The sequence below is a fragment of the Bufo bufo genome, chromosome 10, assembly GCF_905171765.1.
Source record: "Bufo bufo chromosome 10, aBufBuf1.1, whole genome shotgun sequence".
Taxonomy (NCBI): Eukaryota; Metazoa; Chordata; class Amphibia; order Anura; family Bufonidae; genus Bufo; species Bufo bufo.
Genome location: NC_053398.1, coordinates 129,286,177 through 129,309,468, shown reverse-complemented (window position 1 = coordinate 129,309,468; position 23,292 = coordinate 129,286,177). Strand labels below are relative to the sequence as shown.

The 23,292-nt window shown below is 45.1% G+C and overlaps 1 protein-coding gene across 1 annotated transcript in view; it reads right to left on the bottom strand.

Annotated features, from left to right (window-relative positions):
- Positions 1 to 3,982: 3,982 nt before the first annotated feature.
- DPEP1 (dipeptidase 1) overlaps positions 3,983 to 23,292 on the bottom strand; it is a 41,286-nt gene continuing 21,976 nt past the window's right edge. Inside the window, exons 2-11 of the mRNA XM_040410619.1 lie at positions 21,185 to 21,440; positions 18,997 to 19,123; positions 14,287 to 14,419; positions 13,496 to 13,646; positions 11,828 to 11,897; positions 9,032 to 9,208; positions 6,946 to 7,030; positions 6,704 to 6,779; positions 5,038 to 5,173; positions 3,983 to 4,654 (exon numbers count right to left, since the gene is read on the bottom strand). Of these exons, the coding sequence (XP_040266553.1) occupies positions 4,487 to 4,654; positions 5,038 to 5,173; positions 6,704 to 6,779; positions 6,946 to 7,030; positions 9,032 to 9,208; positions 11,828 to 11,897; positions 13,496 to 13,646; positions 14,287 to 14,419; positions 18,997 to 19,123; positions 21,185 to 21,312 (1,251 nt within the window). The 5' untranslated portion in view covers positions 21,313 to 21,440 and the 3' untranslated portion in view covers positions 3,983 to 4,486. The remainder of the gene's footprint in view (positions 4,655 to 5,037; positions 5,174 to 6,703; positions 6,780 to 6,945; positions 7,031 to 9,031; positions 9,209 to 11,827; positions 11,898 to 13,495; positions 13,647 to 14,286; positions 14,420 to 18,996; positions 19,124 to 21,184; positions 21,441 to 23,292) is intronic.

Below are 23,292 nucleotides of genomic sequence, written 5' to 3'. Positions count from 1 at the left end.
GGAGAACATTCAGGCAGCGTACCAATCGGCAGGGGGGTTAGACAGGGATGTCCCCTTACCCCTCTGCTCTTTGCTATAGCTATTGAACCGCTTGCAGACATGATCAGACAGGATCCGGGAATTGTGGGGTTCAGATATCGCACCCACGAAGAAAAAATTGCTTTATATGCGGACAATATCATGCTATTTGTGGGTTCACATGGATCACTAAATAGGATATTCCAGGTATTCGAGCAATTTGGTGGACATGCAGGACTCAGTATTAACTGGTCTAAATCGGCATGTGTCCCGATCGACCCTCTGAATGATTTTAGACCGGGACAGTTGGAAATTAAGAGGATGAATGAACATGTTAAATATTTGGGAATCCAGATTTCTCCGGATCCCAATGACTATGTTAGATTTAACGCGATTCCGAAAATTCAGGAAATTAAGAAAAAAAACGAGGTTTGGAAAAGACGTATTTCACTGATTTGTGTGTACTACCCGCACTTAACAATACTCTGTGGAATACACCAGTGATAATCCCCAAAAAATACTTTAAAACAATAGCCAGTTTATTGACCGATTTAATATGGCGAGGAAAAAAACCGAGGATAAAGGCACAGATACTGAGTATTCAGGAGAGGGAGGGCGGACTGTCCGTACCAGATTTGGAACTCTTCTTCAGGGCAGGGACTATAAAAAACATGATAACATGGAGCAACTCTCAAAACTATAAAAATTTAATAGCAGGGATAAATAAAAGACTGGAGAAATGTAATATCTTTCAAGTTATGGAAACGGGTATTTTTGCCCAACAGGGAGGTAAATATAGACCTTTGATTCGATTGATGGCCAAGAGCTGGGAGATGGTAAAAGAACAATGTTCCCAAAGTGGGCTATATGTAGATACCATATTATGGGACAATACTGGCCTCACAGAACTAGAGACAATAGATCAGAAGTTCTGGTGGAAATATGGAATATACAAATTGGGACAGGTATGGGAGGTGGGGGATATAATACCTTATGAAGAGTTAAAAAAGAAATATCAACTGAAAAATATAGGGTCGAGGTTTTATTATTTACAACTAAAACACGCATTGTATAAGACGATATACATATATTATGGACATGTATAAAAATCCAAAACTACTGTGTAAGGATAATTGAAAAAATAGAAGAATACCACCAGTTTACAGTGCCTAGACATTTTGAGGAATGTATCTTAGGGGTGCTGGACGATGTGGAAGGGTCTCAACACAGGGAAATTGCAACTAAATGATTGTTCCAAGCCAGGAAATGTATAGTTGGGCACTGGGGGGGGGGACTGAGGCCCCCACAGTTAAAGAATGGGAGAAGCGCACAATGATGTCGCCAGCCAGTGAGGAGTTTCATTTGACCGGGTTGAAAAAAACCCCATAGATTTACCAGGCTGTGGTGGAGGTGGCTAAAGGGATGAGGGAGGAGGAGGTAGGGGGAAGAAGAGGAAAGCAAGAAAAAGGAAAAACTAGGGGCGGTGGGGGGGAGGGGTAATGGAGGGAGGACGGTAATATTAGTTGTTTTTTTTTGTTTTTTGTTTTTTTCTTCTTTTCTTTTTTTCTTTTTTTCTTTTGTGGCAACTGACATACTACGGGTGGGGAGGTGGGGAAATATTTATATGTAACTAACTTATGTAACTATGTAAGAACAAGATGTTTTGTCAAAATTTTTTGTAAGAATTGGGAAATTGTAATAAAGATCTATTAAAATAAAAAAAGAAGACGATGCCGGCTGCGCGATCAAGTGGATGAGGTGAGTTAATTTTATTTTATTTTTTTATAACCCCTCAAGGCACATTTTAATAAGCATTCTGTATTAAGAATGCTATTATTTTCCCTTATAACCATGTTATAAGGGAAAATAATACAGTAAATTGACTTTTATCAATTTACTAACATCATCTCCTAGCAACCATGCGTGAAAATCGCATTGCATCCGCACTTGCTTGCGGATGCCATGCGATTTTCACGCATCCCCATTCATTTCTATGGGGCCTGCATAGCGCAGAATATAGAACATGCTGCGATTTTCACGCAACGCACAAGTGATGCGTGAAAATCATCGCTCATCTGAACAGCCCCATTGAAGTGAATGGGTCCGGATTCAGTGCAGGTGCAATGCGTTTACCTCACGCATTGCACCCGCGCGGAATTCTCGCCCGTGTGAAAGGGGCTTTACTGTGTGCGCAAACCATGAATGAAGCCTTCAGAGATCAGATATAATAGAGATTTCCTCCTGTTGTGATTTTTGTTACCTGGTTTTGGCTCACAATAACTGATGGAAATAACTGAAGTGTGGACTTGGTCTTAGGTAACTGTTGACTGACCCATCTATTCTCATGCAAAATTAGCTCAGTGTAGAGAGGTGACATTCTGTGGGCCCACTCATCCATGTGGAAGGCACTCAGCAGATTTAGGCAGGAATCCTTTCTTGCAGTTCACGTACACCCATACATGCTGATTGTCTTCCCTGGGGTAGATGGGATCTTCCAGCAAAATAATGTGACATGTCATACGGCTAGAAATGTCCGACATTGGTTGGAAGAGCATGACCAAGACTTTCAAGTACAACCCTTGCCCCCTAATTCCCCAGACTTGAACCCAATTGACGATCTGTGGGACCACCTCGATCGTCATGCTTGCTCTATATGGATCCTCCCCCACTCACCCCTTCTGCATCTGTGGAACCACCTTGATGGTTGTGTCCCCTCTATGGATCTTCCCCCACGCCCCCTCCAGAAGCTGTGGGCCCACCTCGATGGTCGTGCCCACTCTATATCCTCCCCCACACCCCTTCCAACAGCTCTGGGACCAACTCGATCGTCATGCTCGCTCGATGGATCCTCCCCCACGCCACCTCCTGCATCTGTGAGACCACCTTGATGGTTGTGTCCCCTCTATGGATCTTCCCCCACGCCCCCTCCAGAAGCTGTGGGCCCACCTCGATGGTCGTGCCCACTCTATATCCTCCCCCACACCCCTTCCAACAGCTCTGGGACCAACTCGATCGTCATGCTCGCTCTATGGATCCTCCCCCACGCCACCTCCTGCATCTGTGAGACCACCTTGATAGTCATGTCCCCTCTATGGACCCTCCCCCACGCCCCTTCCTGCATTTGTAGGATCACCTTGATGGTCGTGTCCCCTCTTTGGATCCGGCCCCACACCTCCTCCAGCATCTGTGGGACCACCTCAATTGTCATGCTCGCTCTATGGATCCTCCTCCCCCCCCCCCCCCTTCTGCATCTGTGGGACCACCTTGATGGTTGTGTTTCCTCTATGGATCCCCCACACCCCCTCCTGCATCTGTGGGACCACCTTGATGGTTGTGTTTCCTCTATGGATCCCCCACACCCCCTCCTGCATCTGTGGCACCACCTTGATGGTTGTGTTTCCTCTATGAATCCCCCACCCCCTTCTGCATCTGTGGGACCACCTTGATGGTTGTGTTTGCAGTCTATGCATCCCCCCACTCCCCTTCCAGCAGCTGTGTGATGCACTGCCGTCAGCTCCAGATACCTGTGACAACCTACCAGGACCTGATAGTCACCCCCAGACCGTCTAGCTGCTGTCCGTGGTGCACACGGCGGTTACTCTGGTGGTCATAATAATAATAATAATAATAATAATGGGACTTGTATAACTTGATATAGAAGAAATTGCAGACTAAGACACTTTATATTAAAAATAATATATATTTTATATCATGATGGACACCTTAAATAACAGGCAACAGTCGTGTTACCTAAGCCGGCAACTGATGATAACCCAAAAACAGCATAAAGTCACAGCCTACCACGAGGGGCGGCACATGTAGCAGTGTCTGCATGGCGCAGATTGCTGCTGTTGGTATGACATGCACCACATGTACAGTAGGATTTTATGCGTTTATCATGGTCGTATTGCATATTTTACACCTTATGGTTGAGATTATCCTGCATCTGTAGCTTTTTTTAAAAAAACGTCAGGTATGTGACAGTTCACAACTATTAAAGGGGTTCTCCGGGAATAATTAAAAATGGCTGCCAGCAACTTGTCCCAGAATATGAGCAGGACCGGTTGCTTCCACTTACAGAGCTGTCTAGGGGGCCTCACTGCACACTACAATAGATGGTAATGATGTGATCCTGCCTATGATATGCCATCATGGCTGAGCAGCCTGACAGGAACACTCACCAATATGTAGTATATGGACGTGCTAGAGAGTATAGTGTAGTGAGGCCACGCCCCCTCACCTCCAAAGGCAGCTCTTCAAGGGAGGCAACCAGTCCTGCTCACATTCTAGGACAGGTTGTTGGCATCCATTTTAAATAATTCCCGGGTGACCCCTTTAATAACATGGTGCAACCAATAAACGTTCCCCAACTGCACCCATTTATGCCTCTATATGCATAATGATACACACACACCCCCCCCCCCCCCCAATTCCATGGATAAGGGGCTTTAGAGGCTGATGGTCACCATCAAAAGAACAAAGCATAAGAAAGAGACATAAGAAGCAGCCCTGTGCCAGCATGTAGATGGGCAGCTGTGCCAGTCGGGTAGCCATAGCTGGTGTGACAGTCGCTCTGGATCTCCTTATAAGCTATGGCCTCGTCCTTGGGTTTTTCTGATTTCAACCTAATACTTGTCTGAAAAGAGAAAACATTATTGGGGAGATTTATCAAAACTGGTGTAAAGTAGAACTGGCCTGGTTGCCCATAGCAACCAATCAGATCCCACCTTTCATTTTTCAGAGCTCCTTTGGAAAATGAAAGATAGAATCTGATTGGTTGCTCTGGGCAACTAGGCCAGTGTTCCTTTCCACCAGTTTTGATAAATCTCCTCCTATATTCTTTATCATCAGGACACCTGGCCTTGTTGCCCTAAGCAACCAATCAGAGATCAGCTTTCATCTCATGAATGGACCTTGAAAAATTAAAGCAGCCTTGTGATTGGTTGGTATGGACGACAAGACTTTCTGGTGTGATAAATGAGGCCCAAAGGCTGCCATTATATCAGTCCAGGACCTCACCTGCTCCACTTCTCTAAAGACACGGAGGAGGTTGTTGGCCAGGGCTTTCTCAAGCTCGTCCACCGTCCATCCTCTCCTTAGCAGCTCCGCCACAAGATCCGGGTACTTCGATACATCTTCCAGACCCTCTGGTACCCTAAGATTGCAAAGAAGTGGCCGATTAAAGAGCTTAGCAAATTATTTTCAGATATTCCTTGGTTATACCTATGTCTTAAGAAGCTAGGTGACAACCAACATGGCCGCCACTGTCATGCAACTTTCCTTAAAGGGGTTATCCTATGACTAATGTAAAAAATGAAAATCAGACATCATATAGTGCAGGACAATCTCTCTTGAACTAGCCCTGTACCTCACATGGATCCAGAGATCTCCACATTCATTACTTTGCTAGATTTATATCAAGCGGACAGCTCAAGGGGAGGGTCCTTTCTGCTGCAGTGCGGGGCGTGTGTCCTTTCTACTGCAGCTCAGTAGGTGGCTGAAGAATGAAACTGAGCACCCATGCTGTTGCAGATTTGCTTTTCAGAACCCTAGGAAAGTCGGGCAATACGTTCTCTAATGGACCCTCTAAGGGCTCATGCACACGAACTTATTTTCTTTCCGTGTCCGTTCCGGGTTTTTTGCGGACCGTATGGGGAACCATTCATTTCAATGGGTCCGCAAAAAACAAACAAACGGAAGTTACTCCCTGTGCATTCCGTTTCCGTATGTGCGTATTTCCGTTCCGCAAAAAAATAGAACCTGTCCTATTATTGTCCGCATTATGGGCAAGGATAGTACTGTACTATTATGGGCCAGCTGTTCCGTTCTGCAAAATACGGGAATGCACACCGACGTCATACGTATTTTTTGCTGATCCGTTTTTGCGGACTGCAAAATACATAGTTGTGTGCATGAGCCCTAAGGTTTCTTTTTTCCCATGCCCGTTATGTTTTTTTTTTTTTTGCGGACCGTATGTGGAACCATTCGTTTCAACGGGTCCGCAAAAAAAGAGGAAGTTGCTCCGTGTGTATTCCGTTTCCGTATGTCCGTATTTCCGTTCGTGTTCGGAATGCGCCCGGACGTCATCCGTATTTTTTGCGGACCGCAAAATACATACGGTCGTGTGCCTGAGCCCTAAGGGTTGTCATCCAGCATTAGAGATATTTGACCATGTGGTCACATGACTATGGGTATGACATCACTATGAAGGACCTATCATAGCGGGCAGATGATTTGCATACAGAGGGTGCACGGTAGAAATATTTTAAAGACAACTACATTGGTCATTTTAATTTTCCGCTCTTATTTGCCAAATACTGGACAGACCCTTTAAGGAAATACATATACGCAGTTTCCTGTTTTTTATTTTATTTTTTTACAGAAACAGCGGCTTGGCTATCAATATAAAAATCCTGTCCGGGGTTGTCCGAGTCTTTTATACTGATGACCTATCCTCAGGATAGGTCATCGTATCTGATCGGTGGGGGTCCATCACAGATCAGATACTAATAGTCCTGAAGATAGGTCACCAGTATTAAACACTTGGAAAACCACTTAAATATGTTTGTATGCAGCCACCTCCCTCTAGTGGTGGCTGCAGGAAGAAGAAATGTAATATTTGATCTATATGCAGAGGATTTGGAGCAGTGTATCGGTTCCTGCTAGTAACTTTTTACTTCCTTACCTAGGGACTCCATCATAATCGCCCCCAATTCCGACGGATTCAATACCAGCAATTCTTTTAATGTAATCAAAATGGTCTATGGAAAGAAGGAAACACATCTATGTTGTCAGCTGATGTATGGATGATGGGAGTGGAATTCCCCTTTAATTTTGCACCTTTATTACAAGGTTGATTCTATTTTTCCTGTATGACACGTTATCAATGGGCCTCCTACATGATCAGCTGTATGTATCAGTACTTACCGGCCACATCGGACAAATTGGCCTTATTGCTGCAGGTGACGTAGTTATTATAGAAGTTCACCATCACCAGCCCCCTCTTCGCTTTCTGTATTGAGAAATAAAGAACGTCAGGGATGTCTCCTGTTGTCTGCCGTTATCTTGACATCGACATACCATGACCTCAGCCCCTGCTCCCAGGATGAAACCCATCACTCTTCTCAACTGAGCGGACGGGGTGTGTCCTGAAGAAGTGGTGTGCCCTCTTTTCATGACTCCTTTTCAAATCAGTGGCCAGGCGTCATTTTAAAGAAATATATTCGGCCCTTCTGACAGGTGGACAGAGATTGCTGTCCCCCGGGGGTGGCCTCATATCAGCAAATGGTAGTGATCATGTAGAGAAAGTGAATACTAATGTATTGTGATTCTCCATGTTGCCTCCTTTGCTGGCTTCATTCATTTTTCCATCACATTATACACGGCTTGATTCCAGGGGTTGCGACCACCACTGCAGCGCAGATACGAGGTGGCCAGGATGCTGCTCATGTGTGCCTATGGTTCTGGTCCTCCAGAGAAGCTGGGGCCCTTTTGTTATCATGTGTAAAAGCACGACCACCGCTGGTGGATTGCAGGGTGGTCGTAACTCCTGGATACGAGTCGTGTATAATGTGATGGAAAAATGAATCCAGCCAGCAAAGGAGGCAACATGGACGATCACAATACATTAGTAAGTGCATTGCGTTCACTTTCTCTACATGATAAAAGCCATTTGCTGAAGTGAGACGACCCCTTTAATGCTGGGGCTACACGGCGACATGTGCATTTTCAATGATGACGCAGCGTGACACAAGACGTGCTGCGACTGGCATGCAACAACCATAGAAAATCCAACGCTGTTGGATGTTTGGTTGCAGGTCACAAGTCGCACACGACTTTGCTCTCATAGACCACAAGGTAAGTCACATGTGACTGTGACTTACCTGCAACTTTTCTGCAACTTGGCTGTGTTTTAAGGCTGGGACTTGTGTTGCATGACAGCAAGTCACAGACTATTTTAGAGCAGTGATACATGTCACCGTGTGGCCCAAGCCTAAAACTCATGGGTCCCCCTACTAATAAGCAGAACCCTGATAAACCTGAGTTGGGTTAACAAATTGCAGTAAAGTAGCCCTTATGGCGCCGGAACTACAGCTCTGTCTACTGTGTAGTGAATGGAGCTGGTAACTGCAGCGCTGCTCTAAGTCACTTCTACACAATGGACAGAGCTGTGCAGTTCTGGCACCTATTTCCAGAATAGCTGATTTGCAAGGGTGCTGGGTGTCGGACCCACACTGATCTGATATTGATCCTAGGGATATTTCCCTAGGGATAGGTCATCAACTGTTAACTCTTGAAGGAGCCCCTTAAATTTTAAGGAGTGCTGTACTTGATTGATGGGCTACCAGGTCCCTGCTGCTGGTGGACTCTCTGGCGTTGCCTGGTAACTAAACGTATGCACAACAAGCTGTACTCCAGAGTAATAAAAACAATCATTTTGTTCTATAGCCTACAGTAAAACATCATTACCTCTTGTAGATGGAGGTATAACAGGTCTATTATGCTGCCTGAGTTAAGATAAGCAGGTGTCACATGAGCAAAGGGCAGACCATAGGAAGGGGAGAGCTGGGAAGGTAAAGTACAGCTTAAAGGGCACCTATCAGCAGAATAAACACTATTAAACCAGGCATACTTTATGGTAGAGTATATCCTGCTAATCAAAATGATACCTGTTTTGTGAAAATCGATTGCAGCGTTCCAGAGAAAAAACACTTTTATTCTTTATGCGGATGAGGGCTTCAGTACACTGAGGGGTGTGGCAAGAACTGAGGTGCAGTGAGTGGCTAAGCCCCGCCCCTCAGTGCACTGAAGCCCTCATTTTTATAAAGCATAAAAGTATTTTTTCTCGGGAACACCACAACCGATTTTCACAAGACAGGTATCATTTTCATCAGCAGGATCAACCCTACTAGACAGTACACAAGGTGCACCAGGGTTTATCTTGCTGCAGGTGCTCTTGTAGCATTCAATTCTATTCCATACAGACAGGACCTTCTCTGCCATTCTCACTCACCACAATTTCAAGGACATCGTCTGGCACATTTCTGGCGTGTTCGCAGAGCTTGAAAGCAGACGAGTGACTGAATATGACAGGGGCCTGAGAGGCTTCTAGAGCATCTTTCATCGTCTTCACTGAAACATGAGCTAAATCCACCATTATTCCAAGACGATTCATTTCGAAGATGACTGTCTGTATTAAAAAAAGGTCTAGATGTCAAACGGTTCACCAGCCAGGCATGGTCCTTCCAGTATCTCACACACATTGCCCCAATGACATGATAATGATATCCCTGCACATGGAGTCATCTGGGTATAGTTCACCTCACTTAGTTTGGCCTGTAACCTGCAGCTCTAGCTTTCGTGAAATTACAACCTGTCTTTGTAGCACATGGCTGCCAACGTTTGCTGAGAGCTGTAGTTTTACAAGAGGTGACAAGCCATTGACTGCAGACCAAAGCCCTGGAAGAAGAGTCAAAAGTGTAGAACCGTCTAAATGCATGCAATTGACTTGACGTTAGACTGATCTTATTTTTACGATTAATATATATTAGACCTACAGAATATTTTTTAATCAAGCTGCCCTCTCTGCCGTCTTTGAAGCCACCATGTTCCTGGAATAGTCCATACCCTGCCAAGATTTTTTGGGTGGTTCTTCAAAAACCCAAGCCAACGTATGAGTTGTCAGGCAGCTCAAGAAGCTTTCTGAGGTCATGAGATATGCCAGGGTAGGCAGAGAAGGAATGAGCCTAGGACTTCAGTACATCGTGTTGCAACCTAACAATGAAATGAATGTATTATTTGTTCCAGGAAAGCCATTACACATTCTTCCAAACACAATCAATTGCGCTGAAGTGTTTTAGGAGCAGAAACATCTTGGAAAAGACATTCAAAAACCATGAATGGATTTGGAAACGTGGTATAATCTGATGTTACTGTAAATACCTTCAGAGGTTAGAGGATCTCGGAGGTTGGAATGTCAAGCCAAAGCTAAGGCAGGCCCTGCAATGCCTATAGAGTACTGTTCTCCAACCTGTGGTTCTAGCCGCTGTTGGACTCGAGTTCCTTGGGCCAACAGAGAAAATGATTTGTGAGGCCCTACAGCATCAATGAAGTCTAATAGGTTTTGAATCAAATAGACCCTCCAAAAGGTAGCCAAATAGATTTTTTTGTCCTGGACCTTTGGAGCCCACTATGGTATTAGAGCCTGGGTCCACCAGAGGATCCTCATTTTTTTCGGTGGTCAAGTCCAATCCTTGTTTATAGCAAGTTTGAGATTACTGAACTCCCACCATGACTTAACAGCCGCAAGCTGGAGAAACACAGGTTGGAAACCACTGGTGCGGAGTGAACCTTGAAGTGAACAGTGAACATCTTAGCTTGGCTCCCCTCATCTTCTCCATGCACTTTTGCGGCCAAGAATAGGACATGTTCTATCTGTTTGTGGAACGAACACACGGATGTCGACCCATAGAAATGTGGATGGGACACGGATACAAAATACGGTCGTATGCATGACTGTATTTTTGGTCCATGTCCGATCCGCATTTTTTGCAGATCGCCCAATGAGCCATTCATTTCTATGGGTCTGCAAAACCTCGGCCCGAATTCAACAAGGTAGGTATAGTAGATAAGAGGACGCGGTGATGCAGAACACTTGACAGGAAGGTTCTTATAAAGCGAAGTCTTTAAGCGTTCAACCTCCGAAGATGAACATCTTGTATCTCCGCACATTCTGACACTGTCGGCCCTGATTGAATACCGTCAGACTGTGTAGGGACACCCCCGACCCCAACTGATAACACCTATCTAGACCTTTATTGCAAACTGCTTGGAATTCATTGATAACTTCTAGCAGGAGTAATAGAAGAATGGCCCAACATGGAGACATAAGAATAGATGCTCCAGAATTACATGGGGAATGCAGGTAGTTACTCTCCTCTTTAAATAATTTAAATCGATCACAGTGTAAAGCTAAATTTGGTAAATCCAAGCAAACAATTAGCTAAAAAGGTCTGTAGGGTCTCCGTCTAGAAAACCCCTAACATGGCGGACAAGGAGTGGCACTTCCCGCCCCAAGTTGCAGATTGAAGGGCAGCTCTGCAGCTCCAACTGCTGCTTTAACAAGATAAATACTGTGCAGAGTAACATAATATTATAAAAGATTTCTTAGTAAGTTATGTCATTTTTAATATTTAGCCAGAAAATCTTATTAACAAATTGACTAGTGTTCAGCGAATCGAATTAAATTTCAGGGAAAATTTGATTTGCAGCGAAGTCGAATTTCCTCCTGCTTCGTGGTAGCGAATCGATTTTCTCTGATTGGCGGTAAAAAATGTAAAAAATTAAAATCATACTTACAGTTTGAACGAGAAGAGCCGGCTGCCGCCATCTTGATTGAAGATCTTGCACGAAATCCCATGCGTGGTGACTTACGAAGTCACCACGCCGGCCATCGTGATGATGTCATCATGGGCTGCGCAAGATTTCCCGCTAGATCTTCAATCAAGATGGCGGTGGCTGGCTCTTCGCGATCAAATGGATGAGGGTAAGTATGATTTTATTTATTTTTTGAAAATTTTACATTGTGTTATTACTGTCAGATGCCGCGATCAGCAATGAACGCGGCATCTGAAGGGCAGTCGCCACTTCCTGTCATTGCAACCACTACTTACAAAGAAATACGCTTCGTGATTAAGTAATTCATCAAAAAGCAAATTTTTTGGTAAGATTCGCCGAATTGAATATTTGAATACTTCGCTCACCACTAAAATTGACCACACGGAGACATAAGTGCTTCTTTTATTCTTACCTTTCCAAATTCAGATAAGCCATTGCTCTTAGCTGGATCCGATCCTGTATCCACCAGCCAGTTATCCACCCTATTAAATAATAAGTAAATCAGAGGGGGTAATCGGTAATAAATCAAATTCAAGGACCTAGAGTCCAGATTTTGCAATGAAGTCCAAGAACTTTAAAAAGCAGCTTGAAGCTCTCGGGTCCCATTGCAAAATCTGGTGTCTCTGACGGTACTACTGTACTGCTGTTCTCTTCTATCTTTGGGTACAGTACCCCAGGCAGAACTACAAAATGATCACCCTCTGCAGCAGGGGTGCGCCAACAATGAGGCCAGGTGAGGCGATCCAGGTAGGGGCAAGAGGGGGGCAGCCGAAGGGAAGGGGTTAAGGTTAAGAAATTGGCATTGGGAGGGGGGGGTTGGTGCCGTTTCAGTTTTCGCCTCAGGCAGCAGAAAGGCTAGGTGCACCCCGTGCTCTGCAGTGCCACCATTGCCTCTACATATTCTATCAACAACATAATAGGGGACCATGTGTAAAAATGAGGGCACAGAAGAACGGCAGGACCCGTCCGCCTCAGCACCACTACTCTTTCCTAGACATGGTCATCAGAGATGGATAGGACCTGGTTGGCCAGAGCGATAGCAGTGGAGTCATGTCTACTACATCGTATCCAGTAATACAATACATGAAGTGCATCAACCTGGGAGAGGAGAGCGGAGGATGAGAGTGGTAGTTTTGGCCCTGAGAGTGGAAGTAGTACTCACAGTGGCAATCCCCCCTCTGGCTCTCCCTGGCATCATGGTGATAATTGGGGTCCCTCTGATGTTAGGTGTTTGGTGGATGGTGAAGGAGTTAGTAACCAGGCCAGTTCATATAAATAACTCTCTCTTTACTAAATCGCAGAATAGGAGTAGTAGTATATTCAGCAAAAGTAAGGCACTGTTTCAAGGCAAAATAATACAGAGTAATCCATCCCTAATAGCAGCATACAGACAGCAGCAATGATGGTGATTGTAGTACTCCTTTTCTCTGTTTCTCTGAAGAACTGTAGGCATGCAATAAGGTTCTTGTTAAATGCCCCCTGCAAGTTCCTGGGCTGAGGGATTCAGATTTCAGATACAGATGGCCAAACGATCTCCAAGTGTGCAAGGATGTTCCCTCTGACATCAGTAAGGTCTCTCTGCCATAAACGTGCACAATACCTTGCTGACTCCAACACACAGCCTTGTAGACTCTGGACCTCCTGATCTTCTCTATACAGCACCTTTAATGATAAAGTAGCTTTCTCTGTTGTAGAAGACCCAGAGATAAAGGTTCTCGGATCTCAGGCCTATCTTTGTAGAGCTTGCACGTCTAGGTCCTTACTACTGTAGCATAGCTAGACACACACTACACTGACTGAACTAATCAGGGGCAAACCCAGGTCCATCTCCTGGCAACATAACAGAATTAGCCAAAGTGTTAACCCTGAACTGTCCATACAATGCTTTTGGGTACACAAATACAATAACAATTTACTTAGCAATATAACATGACATCAATTATCCCTTTGCAGTAACCTTATTCTGGGGTACTGCAGAAGGATGATTGGTGCTGGAGCCATGGAGTTGGTTATCTGGTGCCCCCAGAGATCGGTGTTGGCTATACACGACGTATAATGTGATTTCAATAGTGGTTCTTACCATGGGACGTTACAGCTGTGTGTCAAGGTCATATACCGCATCCCTAGATTGTAAAAGGTCCGTAGTACTCCCAAGCTGCTGTCAATGGAGTGTCCACCCTCCACACCAATCAAACTGGCCACTTTTTTGGCCCGGAAAGCTTCTTCAATCCCTGTGGGAGGAATACAACACACAGGAACATGAGCGCTAGATTGAAGTTCCTGAACCCCAATGCTAAATCTGTATCTGGCCCTCACCCACCGTGTGCTATACCCCATCACCCACCGTGTGCTATACCCCACCACCCACCGTGTGCTATACCCCATCACCCACCGCGTGCTATACCCCATCACCCACCGCGTGCTATACCCCATCACCCACCACGTGCTATACCCCATCACCCACCACGTGCTATATCCCATCACCCACCACGTGCTATACCCCACCACCCACCGTGTGCTATACCCCACCACCCACCGTGTGCTATACCCCACCACCCACCGTGTGCTATAACCCACCACCCACCGTGTGCTATACCCCATCACCCACCACGTGCTATACCCCATCACCCACCACGTGCTATACCCCATCACCCACCACGTGCTATACCCCATCACCCACCACGTGCTATACCCCACCACCCACCGTGTGCTATAACCCACCACCCACCGTGTGCTATAACCCACCACCCACCGTGTGCTTTAACCCACTACGTGCTATAACCCACCACCCACCGCGTGTGCTTTAACCCACCATGTGCTATACCCCATCACCCACCACGTGCTATTAACCCACCACCCATCTGTCCTCACCTGCTGCGCTGTTCACACACAGGAAGGCTTCCGGATACTCTTCACACATTCGATTGACGACGTCTATCTGCTCCAGGGTCCTCTTAACGGCGTCTTTACCTTGAGTGTCACAGGGGACGTAGGCTGCCCAAAACTACATAAAAAATAGTAGAGGATGACACGTGATACATGGAACAGCAATGTAGAGAAATCATGATACATGGAGTCACTCCCTGTGTGGGATGTTTACCAAGCTCTTCGATGTCGGCTGGTTTGTCCATTATAGTACAATGTCTGACTCCCTCACTGTCTAAAGGATATGTGAAGTCATCAGAAATTCATTTTACGTGTCATTAGCGTTTTAGGCTTCACCTCTATTCCTCTCCTTGCTTTACGCTGCAGGTTTGATTCTTAAAGTTGGCTATGGCTCCAAAAAGTTTGGAAATCTTGTCGCTAGGTGCCTGGTCAAGCCACAGGCTGGATGTTGGCAAAGAAATGAAGGAATCTGTGACGTGGCTGCTGGCGTAATTAGGTCGATTCACATACACAGGCTTGGACTGGCCCACCGGGGAGGCGGGGGATTCCTCGGTTGGCCCCCAGTCTCCTGCACCCAGAGATAAGACAGAGGAGTAATTATTTCTCTTGTTTCTCAGGAGAGATAATTATTGTAGCCTCCAGGTGGCAGTATCGCACAGTGATGCAGCCTCCTACTGGTGTAAATTGTAAAGGAGGCTCCACAGTATCTTCTAAACTTCCCGGGCTGCTGGCAGTGAAGGAGGAGAGAACATGTCTGGCCATCCTACTGCCCTCCCTGCTGTCAGAAAACTATGGTTGCTGCAGAGAAGGACTCCTCTGCAGTGCTGGGCTGATTTCTCAGGTGTGTGACAGTAGTGAGCTGTAGGAGACTGTAAGGGGGAAATAAGGGATCTATTTATAAAGAGATACTGGTGGTGGAGGATTTAAATGGGTTGTCCAAGTTTTCAAGTTATCCTCCCCACACCATAGGGCATAACTATATGATTAGTGGGGTCCGATTCTGCGACCCCCACTGATCCCAGGAACGGGTCCTGTCCCCCTTTTTGATGGTGTGGCAGGCCACACATACGCCCTGCTGCTCCATTCATTCTCTTTGGGACCACTGGAAATAGCCAGCGCTGTACGCCGCCATCTCCGGCGACCCCATAGAGAATGGATGAAGGGGCAGGGCATATGCTCGACCTGCCACTCAGTCAAGGAGGGGGGATCAGTTGGGGCTCCAGTGTTCAGACCCCCATTTAATTTTTTCAAAGCGAGAAAAAACTGCGCATGCGCATACCGGGAAACCGGATCCGGCGATGCGGCAATTTCCTGAACACTCGGTACCGGATCCGGCATTAATACATCTCTATCTCTATGGAAATTAATACTGGATCCGGCAAGTGCGGTACTGTTCCGGGATTTTGAGCGGAAAAAAAACCACAGTATGCTGTGGTATTTTGTCCGGTCAAATACCGTACAAGGGACTGAACTGAAGACATCCTGATGCAAACTGAACGGATTGCTTTCCATTCAGAATGCATTGGGACAAAACTGATGCGTTTTTTTCCGGTATTAAGACCCTTTACCGGATTTCAATACCGGAAAAGAATAACGCTAGTGGTTTGACACATATTTTGGGTTAGATTTTAAATTTTTATTTTATTTTTATTTTTTACGCCCAAAGAAAAGGATAGGGAATGTGAAAAGGTCCAACAGTTAAGACACGACAGGTGATAAGTGTCTGATTGATGGGGGTCTGACTGCCGGGACCCCCATGATCAAGGGAACGTGGTCTTAAGACCCTTGTGTACATAGATTGGCGGTAATGTAATTGAATGTCTCAGGACCCCTTTTTTCATGGTCAGTGGGTGTTCCAGCAGTCAGACCCCAGCAATCTGATATTTATCACCTATCCTGTAGATAGGCAATAGGTCAGTATGGTAGGACAACCCTTTTAAGTATACTGTAGATTATGTACAATCTGAGGAGGTTAGGATTTGATCAATTTAATGCCAGACATTTATGCATGAAGGGGTTAAAGGGTTTGTCTCACTTCAGTAAATGGCATTTATCGTGCAGTTAATACAAGGCACTTACTAATGTATTGTGATTGTCCATATTGCCTCCTTTCCATCACATTAGACACAGAACATATCCGTGGTTACGACCACGGTGTAATCCAGCAGTGGTGGCCGTGCTTACACACTATAGGAAAAGGCTGGAAGTCCGCATAGGCCAACACCTTTACCTATAGTGTGCAAGCACGGCCACCGCTGCTGGATTGCAGAGTGGTCAAAACCACGGATACGTGCTGTGTGTAATGTGATGGAAAGGAGCCAACATGGACAATCACAATACATTAGTAAGTGCCTATCAACTTTCTTCCTATGTGTGATTGGTGTGTGCTATATATGTTCTATGTATCAGTGGTGTATGTGCACCATGTGACATGCATCAGTGGCATGTGAGCCACGTATAAGTGTCTTCTGTGCCACGTGTGTCCAATGAGTGATTGGTGTGCGCTGCACGTGTCTTGTTTCTGACTGACTGAAGATCCCTATATGTGTAAATCCTGCCACATGTATGTTTGTGCATTGTGCTGTGAATGTCGGCCATCATACTTCATCTTTAATATTTCTGTTATCACGGTAAGGGCTCAAGAACACGACCGTTGGATGTTTTGCAGTCCGCAAATTGCGGATCCGCAAAACATGGATACCGGGTGTGTGCATTCCACAATATGCGGAACAGAACAGCCTCTAATAAAGCCGTCCTGTCCGTGTCTGCAATGCCGACAATAATAGGACATCTTCTATCATTTTGCAGAACGGCCACACGGACATACAGACACGGAATGCACACGGAGTCATTTTATTTTATTTTTTTGCGGCCACATTGAAGTGAAGTGAACAGTACAGACATGGGGGAAAAAAAATAAGTTAGTGTGCAGGAGCCCTAAAATGGGCCCCCAGAATCAGTCACACTGGGGGGCCCTAAGTACCCCGGTCCGACACTGCACATACAGTTTTATTCTGGCTTTTTACATGCATTTGTTTTGGTGCATTTTCATTTTAAACGCCACCTCTAGACGCTAGCAGAGAATTATGAAACAAAATGCAAAGTACCAGTCATTTTTTTTTTCTTTTTAGGGTCTTTTTTTTGGCCACGGCGTATTTATTTTATTTTATTGCATCACGCACCGGCTAGGGAGGTTTTTTTGCTCATTGCTTTGTCGCCCTTAAAAAATTGCACATATCAGCCTGTGTTGCGGTTTTATGGCATTTTTTTATATTGTGATCTACAGAAGAAGTGACATCATAATTTCCTTTTTAAAAACGCATGGCTTAAAAAAAAAAAAAGCCACAAATCGTTTAAAAAAAAAATCATAAAATGTCACATAAAAACACATTTTTTTTTATCTGACAAAAAAAACGCCAATACAAATGTTATTTGCAGGTGAACAGGCTGAACTGGATGCACGGATATCTTTTTTTCAGCCTTACAAACTATTTGCATGATTTATAACTGTAGACAGGCACACCGGAGGAATCCAGAGAGATCTTATCCATATTAGGGCTTGTTCACACGACCGTATGTCCTCCGTTTTCGTATTGCGGACCGCATAGGCGGCCACACCGTTCCGTGTGCATTCCGCATCGCGGATGCGGACCCATTCACTTCAATGGGTCCGCAAATCCAGAGATGCGTAAACGGAAGCACCGAACGGAACCCTACGGAAGCGGCACTTCCGTTCCGTACTTCCATTCCGCAAAAAAATTAGAACTTGCTCTATCTTTTTGCAGAACGGAAGGATGCGGACCCATTCAAGTTGAATGGGTCTGGATCCGTCCCGGAGCCTGCACCAACGTTCTACGTGCATTGGGAACCGCAAATTGCGGTGCCCAATGCACGGAACGGAACACATACGTTCGTGTGAACAAGCCCTTATTCAAATAACTCATTTATTAATTGGTCACACATATAAAATAATATAAAAAAGGATATATAAAAATATACACAAATAATATAGAAAAACAAATTGTTGTCTAAAATATATGAATTGCAATTCATTAATTGTGTAGATTATATTGTGCAGAGAAAGCGACTTATTTACAACCTGGAGCATTTCTATTCTTGTTCTACAGGTGTTTCTCATTGGTTATTTCTCATATACATTCTCAAGGTTGTTTCTACCTAGATGAGAAATAACTAATGAGAAACACCTGTATAACAAGAATAGAAATGCTCCAGGTTGTAAATAAGTCGCTTTCTCTGCACAATATAATCTACACAATTAATGAATTGCAATTCATATATTTTAGACAACAATTTGTTTTTCTATATTATTTGTGTATATTTTTATATATCCTTTTTTTATATTATATGTGTGACCGATAAATAAAGGAGTTATTTGAATAAGGCCTCATGCACACGGCCGTTGTTTTGGTCCGCATCCGAGCCGCAGTTTTGGCGGCTCGGATGCGGACCAATTCACTTCAACGGGGGCTGCAAAAGATGCGGACAGCACTCCGTGTTTTTAGATGGAGGGGCTTGTCCACAAAATTAAATAAAATCCTCTGCGTATCCCAGGGCAGACGCCGCTGCGCTTTGGCTCCTCACTAACCGCGAGCAGACTCCCCCGGCTTTGTGAGGGGTCAGCGCATTAACGTGCCCGAGATTGGACACACTCCAAAACAGCCTGTACACACTCACCTGTGCCCCCACTTTTCCCTCTCGCAGTTTGGGGATGTTGGTGTGGGTGTCATTCAGAATATGGAGATCCACCTTACTCAGCTGGTTATTGAATTTAGCCAGTAGCTGCCAGGGCAGGTCATTGTGCCTGTTGGGAGAGTAGTGCATTATTAATGAGGGGGCGCAGGTTGGACATCCCGCCCCGTACAGATCCGAGGCCATCCTGGTTGAGTCGACATTTGCTCTCGATGGGCAGATTAAGCAACCTATCCCCATTGAAAACAGAAGGATCGGGCATGTTGAGTTTCAACATGTCTGATCTTTTGTTCTCTTTTGAGGGAGAGCTCCGTACAGAGCGATAGAAACCTCAAATGATGTCGCCCTAGAGCAGGTCTCCGTAACTTCAGCTGTGATGAAACTACAACTCCCAGCATTCACACTTGTTTGGCTGTTCTTGGAACTCCTGTAGAAGTGAATAAAGCATGCTGGGAGTTGTAGTTGCACAGGTTACTGACCCCCGCTTGTAGAGCAAGTGATAGAAATAGTAGAAGAAGTTGAGAAAAATTTGGGGGATCTGCAAAATGCGGATGCGATCTGTGCTGCATCAGCATTTTATTTCTTCATTGGGTCCATGGTCTCCATTTTGTCAACAAGTATAGGATATGTCCTATCATTTCATCTGTGTGCTTTCCGGAGCAGTATGTCCGTTCCGGAAAAAAAAATTGAATATCTCTGCAAAATGCAGACCACTGACCCATTAATGGGTCCACACAAAAAAAATGCGGATGGCACACCTACCGCACCCGTATTTTGCGGACCGCAAAACAGACACAACTCATTTTGCTGACATCTGCCTCACCCGATATCCCCCCATACACATGCATGATCGATCACGTGTGCAAGTGCTGGATGGGGGCAAAGGAGAGGACAGTCCCCTGGGAATAAGCGGGTCACAAGGTGTAATTGTTGGGAAAACCCAACAGCAATACAACTTCCCTGCAGTGCCTCCACAGGGGAACTGAGGTATTACACAATTCTCAATAAAAATGAATGGGGTAATAATGTCTAAAAAAATATTTGAATAGAGACATACGTGTGGATAGAACGGTCGCAACACTGGTGGACTTTTCACCTTCGCCACTGCTGGACATTCCCCTTTATGCTGCTGGTTCTTCTATCCTGTTGCACATTGGATTGCTATTGATCTATTGCTATCTATATTGCTGCTCATAGATCATTTCCACTGCTGCTGGAATATTGCTGCCGATTCATATTTATTGGTGGTTTTATTTAATTTTTTGTATTTTAGTATACAATTTTACTTTATTGTGTGGTGCTTTTTATGTTTATATTACATTAAGGGTACTTTCACACTAGCGGCAGGACGGATCCGACAGGCTGTTCACCCTGTCAGATCCGTCCTGCCGCTATTTCGCCATGCTGCCGGACCGCCGTTCCATCCCCCATTGACAATAATGGGGACGGGGGCGGAGCTCCGGCACAGCACGGCGAAAGGCCGCCGGACTAAAACTACGACATGTCTGACTTTTTAGTCCGACGGCCTCTCGCCGTGCATTGCCGTGCTGCGCCCCCGTCCCCATTATAGTCAATAGGGACGGAGCGGCGGTCCGGCGGCAGGACGGATCTGACGGGGTGAACAGCCTGTCGGATCCATCCTGCCGCTAGTGTGAAAGTAGCCTAAATATAATTTTTACCTGATTTATGGCTGATGGTCCATGTGGCCCCCCCACACATTAGTTTAAATAATGCACGGAAGGGTCAGGTCCTCCAGAGCGAATTCTGCTCTTTGTAGCCATTCTGTGATCTGGGTGATAGGTGAGCATTCAGAATTGGTGTGATCTGAGATCTGGAAATGGGTGATCTGGATTGACTTTACTCTTCTCCATCTGAAGATGCGACTATACAGCTGAAACCATCCCCGAGCAGAGGAACAGCTTCTATTGTCATAGCTCCAAAGGAGAATCTTTCCCAAGACCCCCCCCCCCCCCCGCCAAGCCGTATATATACTATCATATAGTAGATGGAATCCATAGCTATGTCCCATATAAACAATGTAGCCACCAGTAGACCTCATCCATTAGACATGGTGACCATATCATCCATGAGCTTCTCATATGGATATGGAGAATGAGCCTATGCCATAACCACGCTCAAGTTGGCCACCGATAACCCAAAGTGCCACACTTACCCATCAATGACGGGGGTTTTTTCCATTATCCTCAGAGCTTCATCCCTGTTTGAGTTGACCACCGTCACCAGTTCGCAGACCAGTAGAGTCAATAACCCCAGCAGTGCCATAGTGTGTTTAGTGCCCATCGTATCTTTTCAGGTGACTCCTCGGATGCAGATCCTCAATCTCCGGGATGTTATCTAGTGTCTTCTCTTAGACTATACTGTATATCTGGCAAATTATTAGACGGTGTAAGCGATGCCCTTTATAGGTCCTACAGAGGGAGAAATTAATAAGTAACAGGGACAATGAGAGGCAAGAAGCCACATAGTTATCACATATAATCATATACCCAAGAAGAATTCTGGAGAAGAGAATCAACAGATCCGTGTGTGACTGGTATCCACTGGTATTTCTGGGTCAATAGGGGCATGAGACACTTGGGATTGGGATGTGTATATCCCAGAATAGGGTACATGCAAATTGTTTTTGACTGCATAATGTTATGTAATGTTCTAATGTATTGTAATGTAGATTCGCAGATCAAGTAGATTAACCAGGCACCCTTAAAGGGGTTCTCCGGGAATTGAGAAAATTAAAATACTGACTTTATTATGAGTATATTCCCAAATATATTTCATTAGCTATAATGGCTCATTTTGTCTAGGGAGCAATCATTAGGAGAAATAAAATGGTCGCCGTCCCTTTAGTACCCACAAAACCTGTCCTAATCCCAAAAGGAGGACAAGTTACTTCACAACACTGAGGTAAAGAGCTGCCTCATCCTCCTCTCTGCTTGTCAGGGATGATGATCCTGAATACAGCTGATAAGATCTTCAGATGAATCTCTGTGGGAATGGAGTTCATGAGGAGACATGAAGTACAGAGCGGATGGACTGTGGTAATGGAGACTGCATACAAGTGCTGCTGCTCATTATCTACATTCCCACCTCCTCTCTGTACTTCATGTCTCCTAATGAACTCCATTCCCACAGAGATTCATTTGAAGATTATATTAAACTGTATTCAGGATCATAATCCCTGACAAGTAAGAGAGGAAGATGGCGCAGCTATTTAACTTATCTTCCTGTGTAATTAGGACAGGTTTTGTGTGTACTAGTAGGACGGTGGCCATTTATTTTTTTTCCTAATGACTGTTCCCTGGATAAAACGAGCCATTATAACTGATGAAAGGTATTTGGTAATATATTTATAATGAAGTAATATTTAAGTATTTGCATTTTTCCTAATTCACGGAGAACCCTTTTCATTGATATAGTTCACACAGATGGATGCTTACCCCCCAAAAAAAAGAAAAATCAATTCAATTCACTTGATTAAAAACTGGTGAAAAATACTCACTTAAACATATAAACAAAGAAAATAATAACTACTTGTTTGGCTATGACTGCATGGCCCCACGGAAATGTATATTCCTTCAACAACGTGGGATTTCTGGGTCAACATTAAAGAGGACCTTTCACCAGAGGAAAGCCTCTAAACTAACTATACAGAAGTGTAGAGCGGCGCCCAGGGATCCCCCTGCACTTACTGTTATCCCCGGGCGCCGCTCCGTTCGCCCGGTACAGCCTCCGGTATGTAAGTAGTTAGGCTCCACCCAGTGGAGCCTGCCACGGTCTCCTTCTCCTATGCTGTAGCGCTGGCCAATCGCAGCGCGCAGCTCATAGCCTGGCTATGAGCTGAGCGCTGCCATTGGCCAGCGCCACAGCATAGGAGAAGAAGACGCCGGCAGGATCAAGTGGGTGGAGCCTAACTACTTACATACCGGAGGCTGTACCGGGCGAACGGAGCGGCGCCCGGGGATAACAGTAAGTGCAGGGGGATCCCTGGGCGCCGCTCTACACTTCTGTATAGTTAGTTTAGAGGCTTTCCTCTGGTGAAAGGTCCTCTTTAAATACCTAATCCATTATAATCAAGACAACTCTGCATGTGTGAAAACACTAAGCGGAGATAACAATTCCTAATGTGTCTCAGATCGGGCTTGGGGAAACTTCACTTGTTCCATTGTACACATCTCATCTTATGTGTCCATCTTCACTCTTGCTGTTCATGCTACAGCTGAAGAAGAGCAGCCCCCCAAACCCATTCACTAAATAAACTGACTG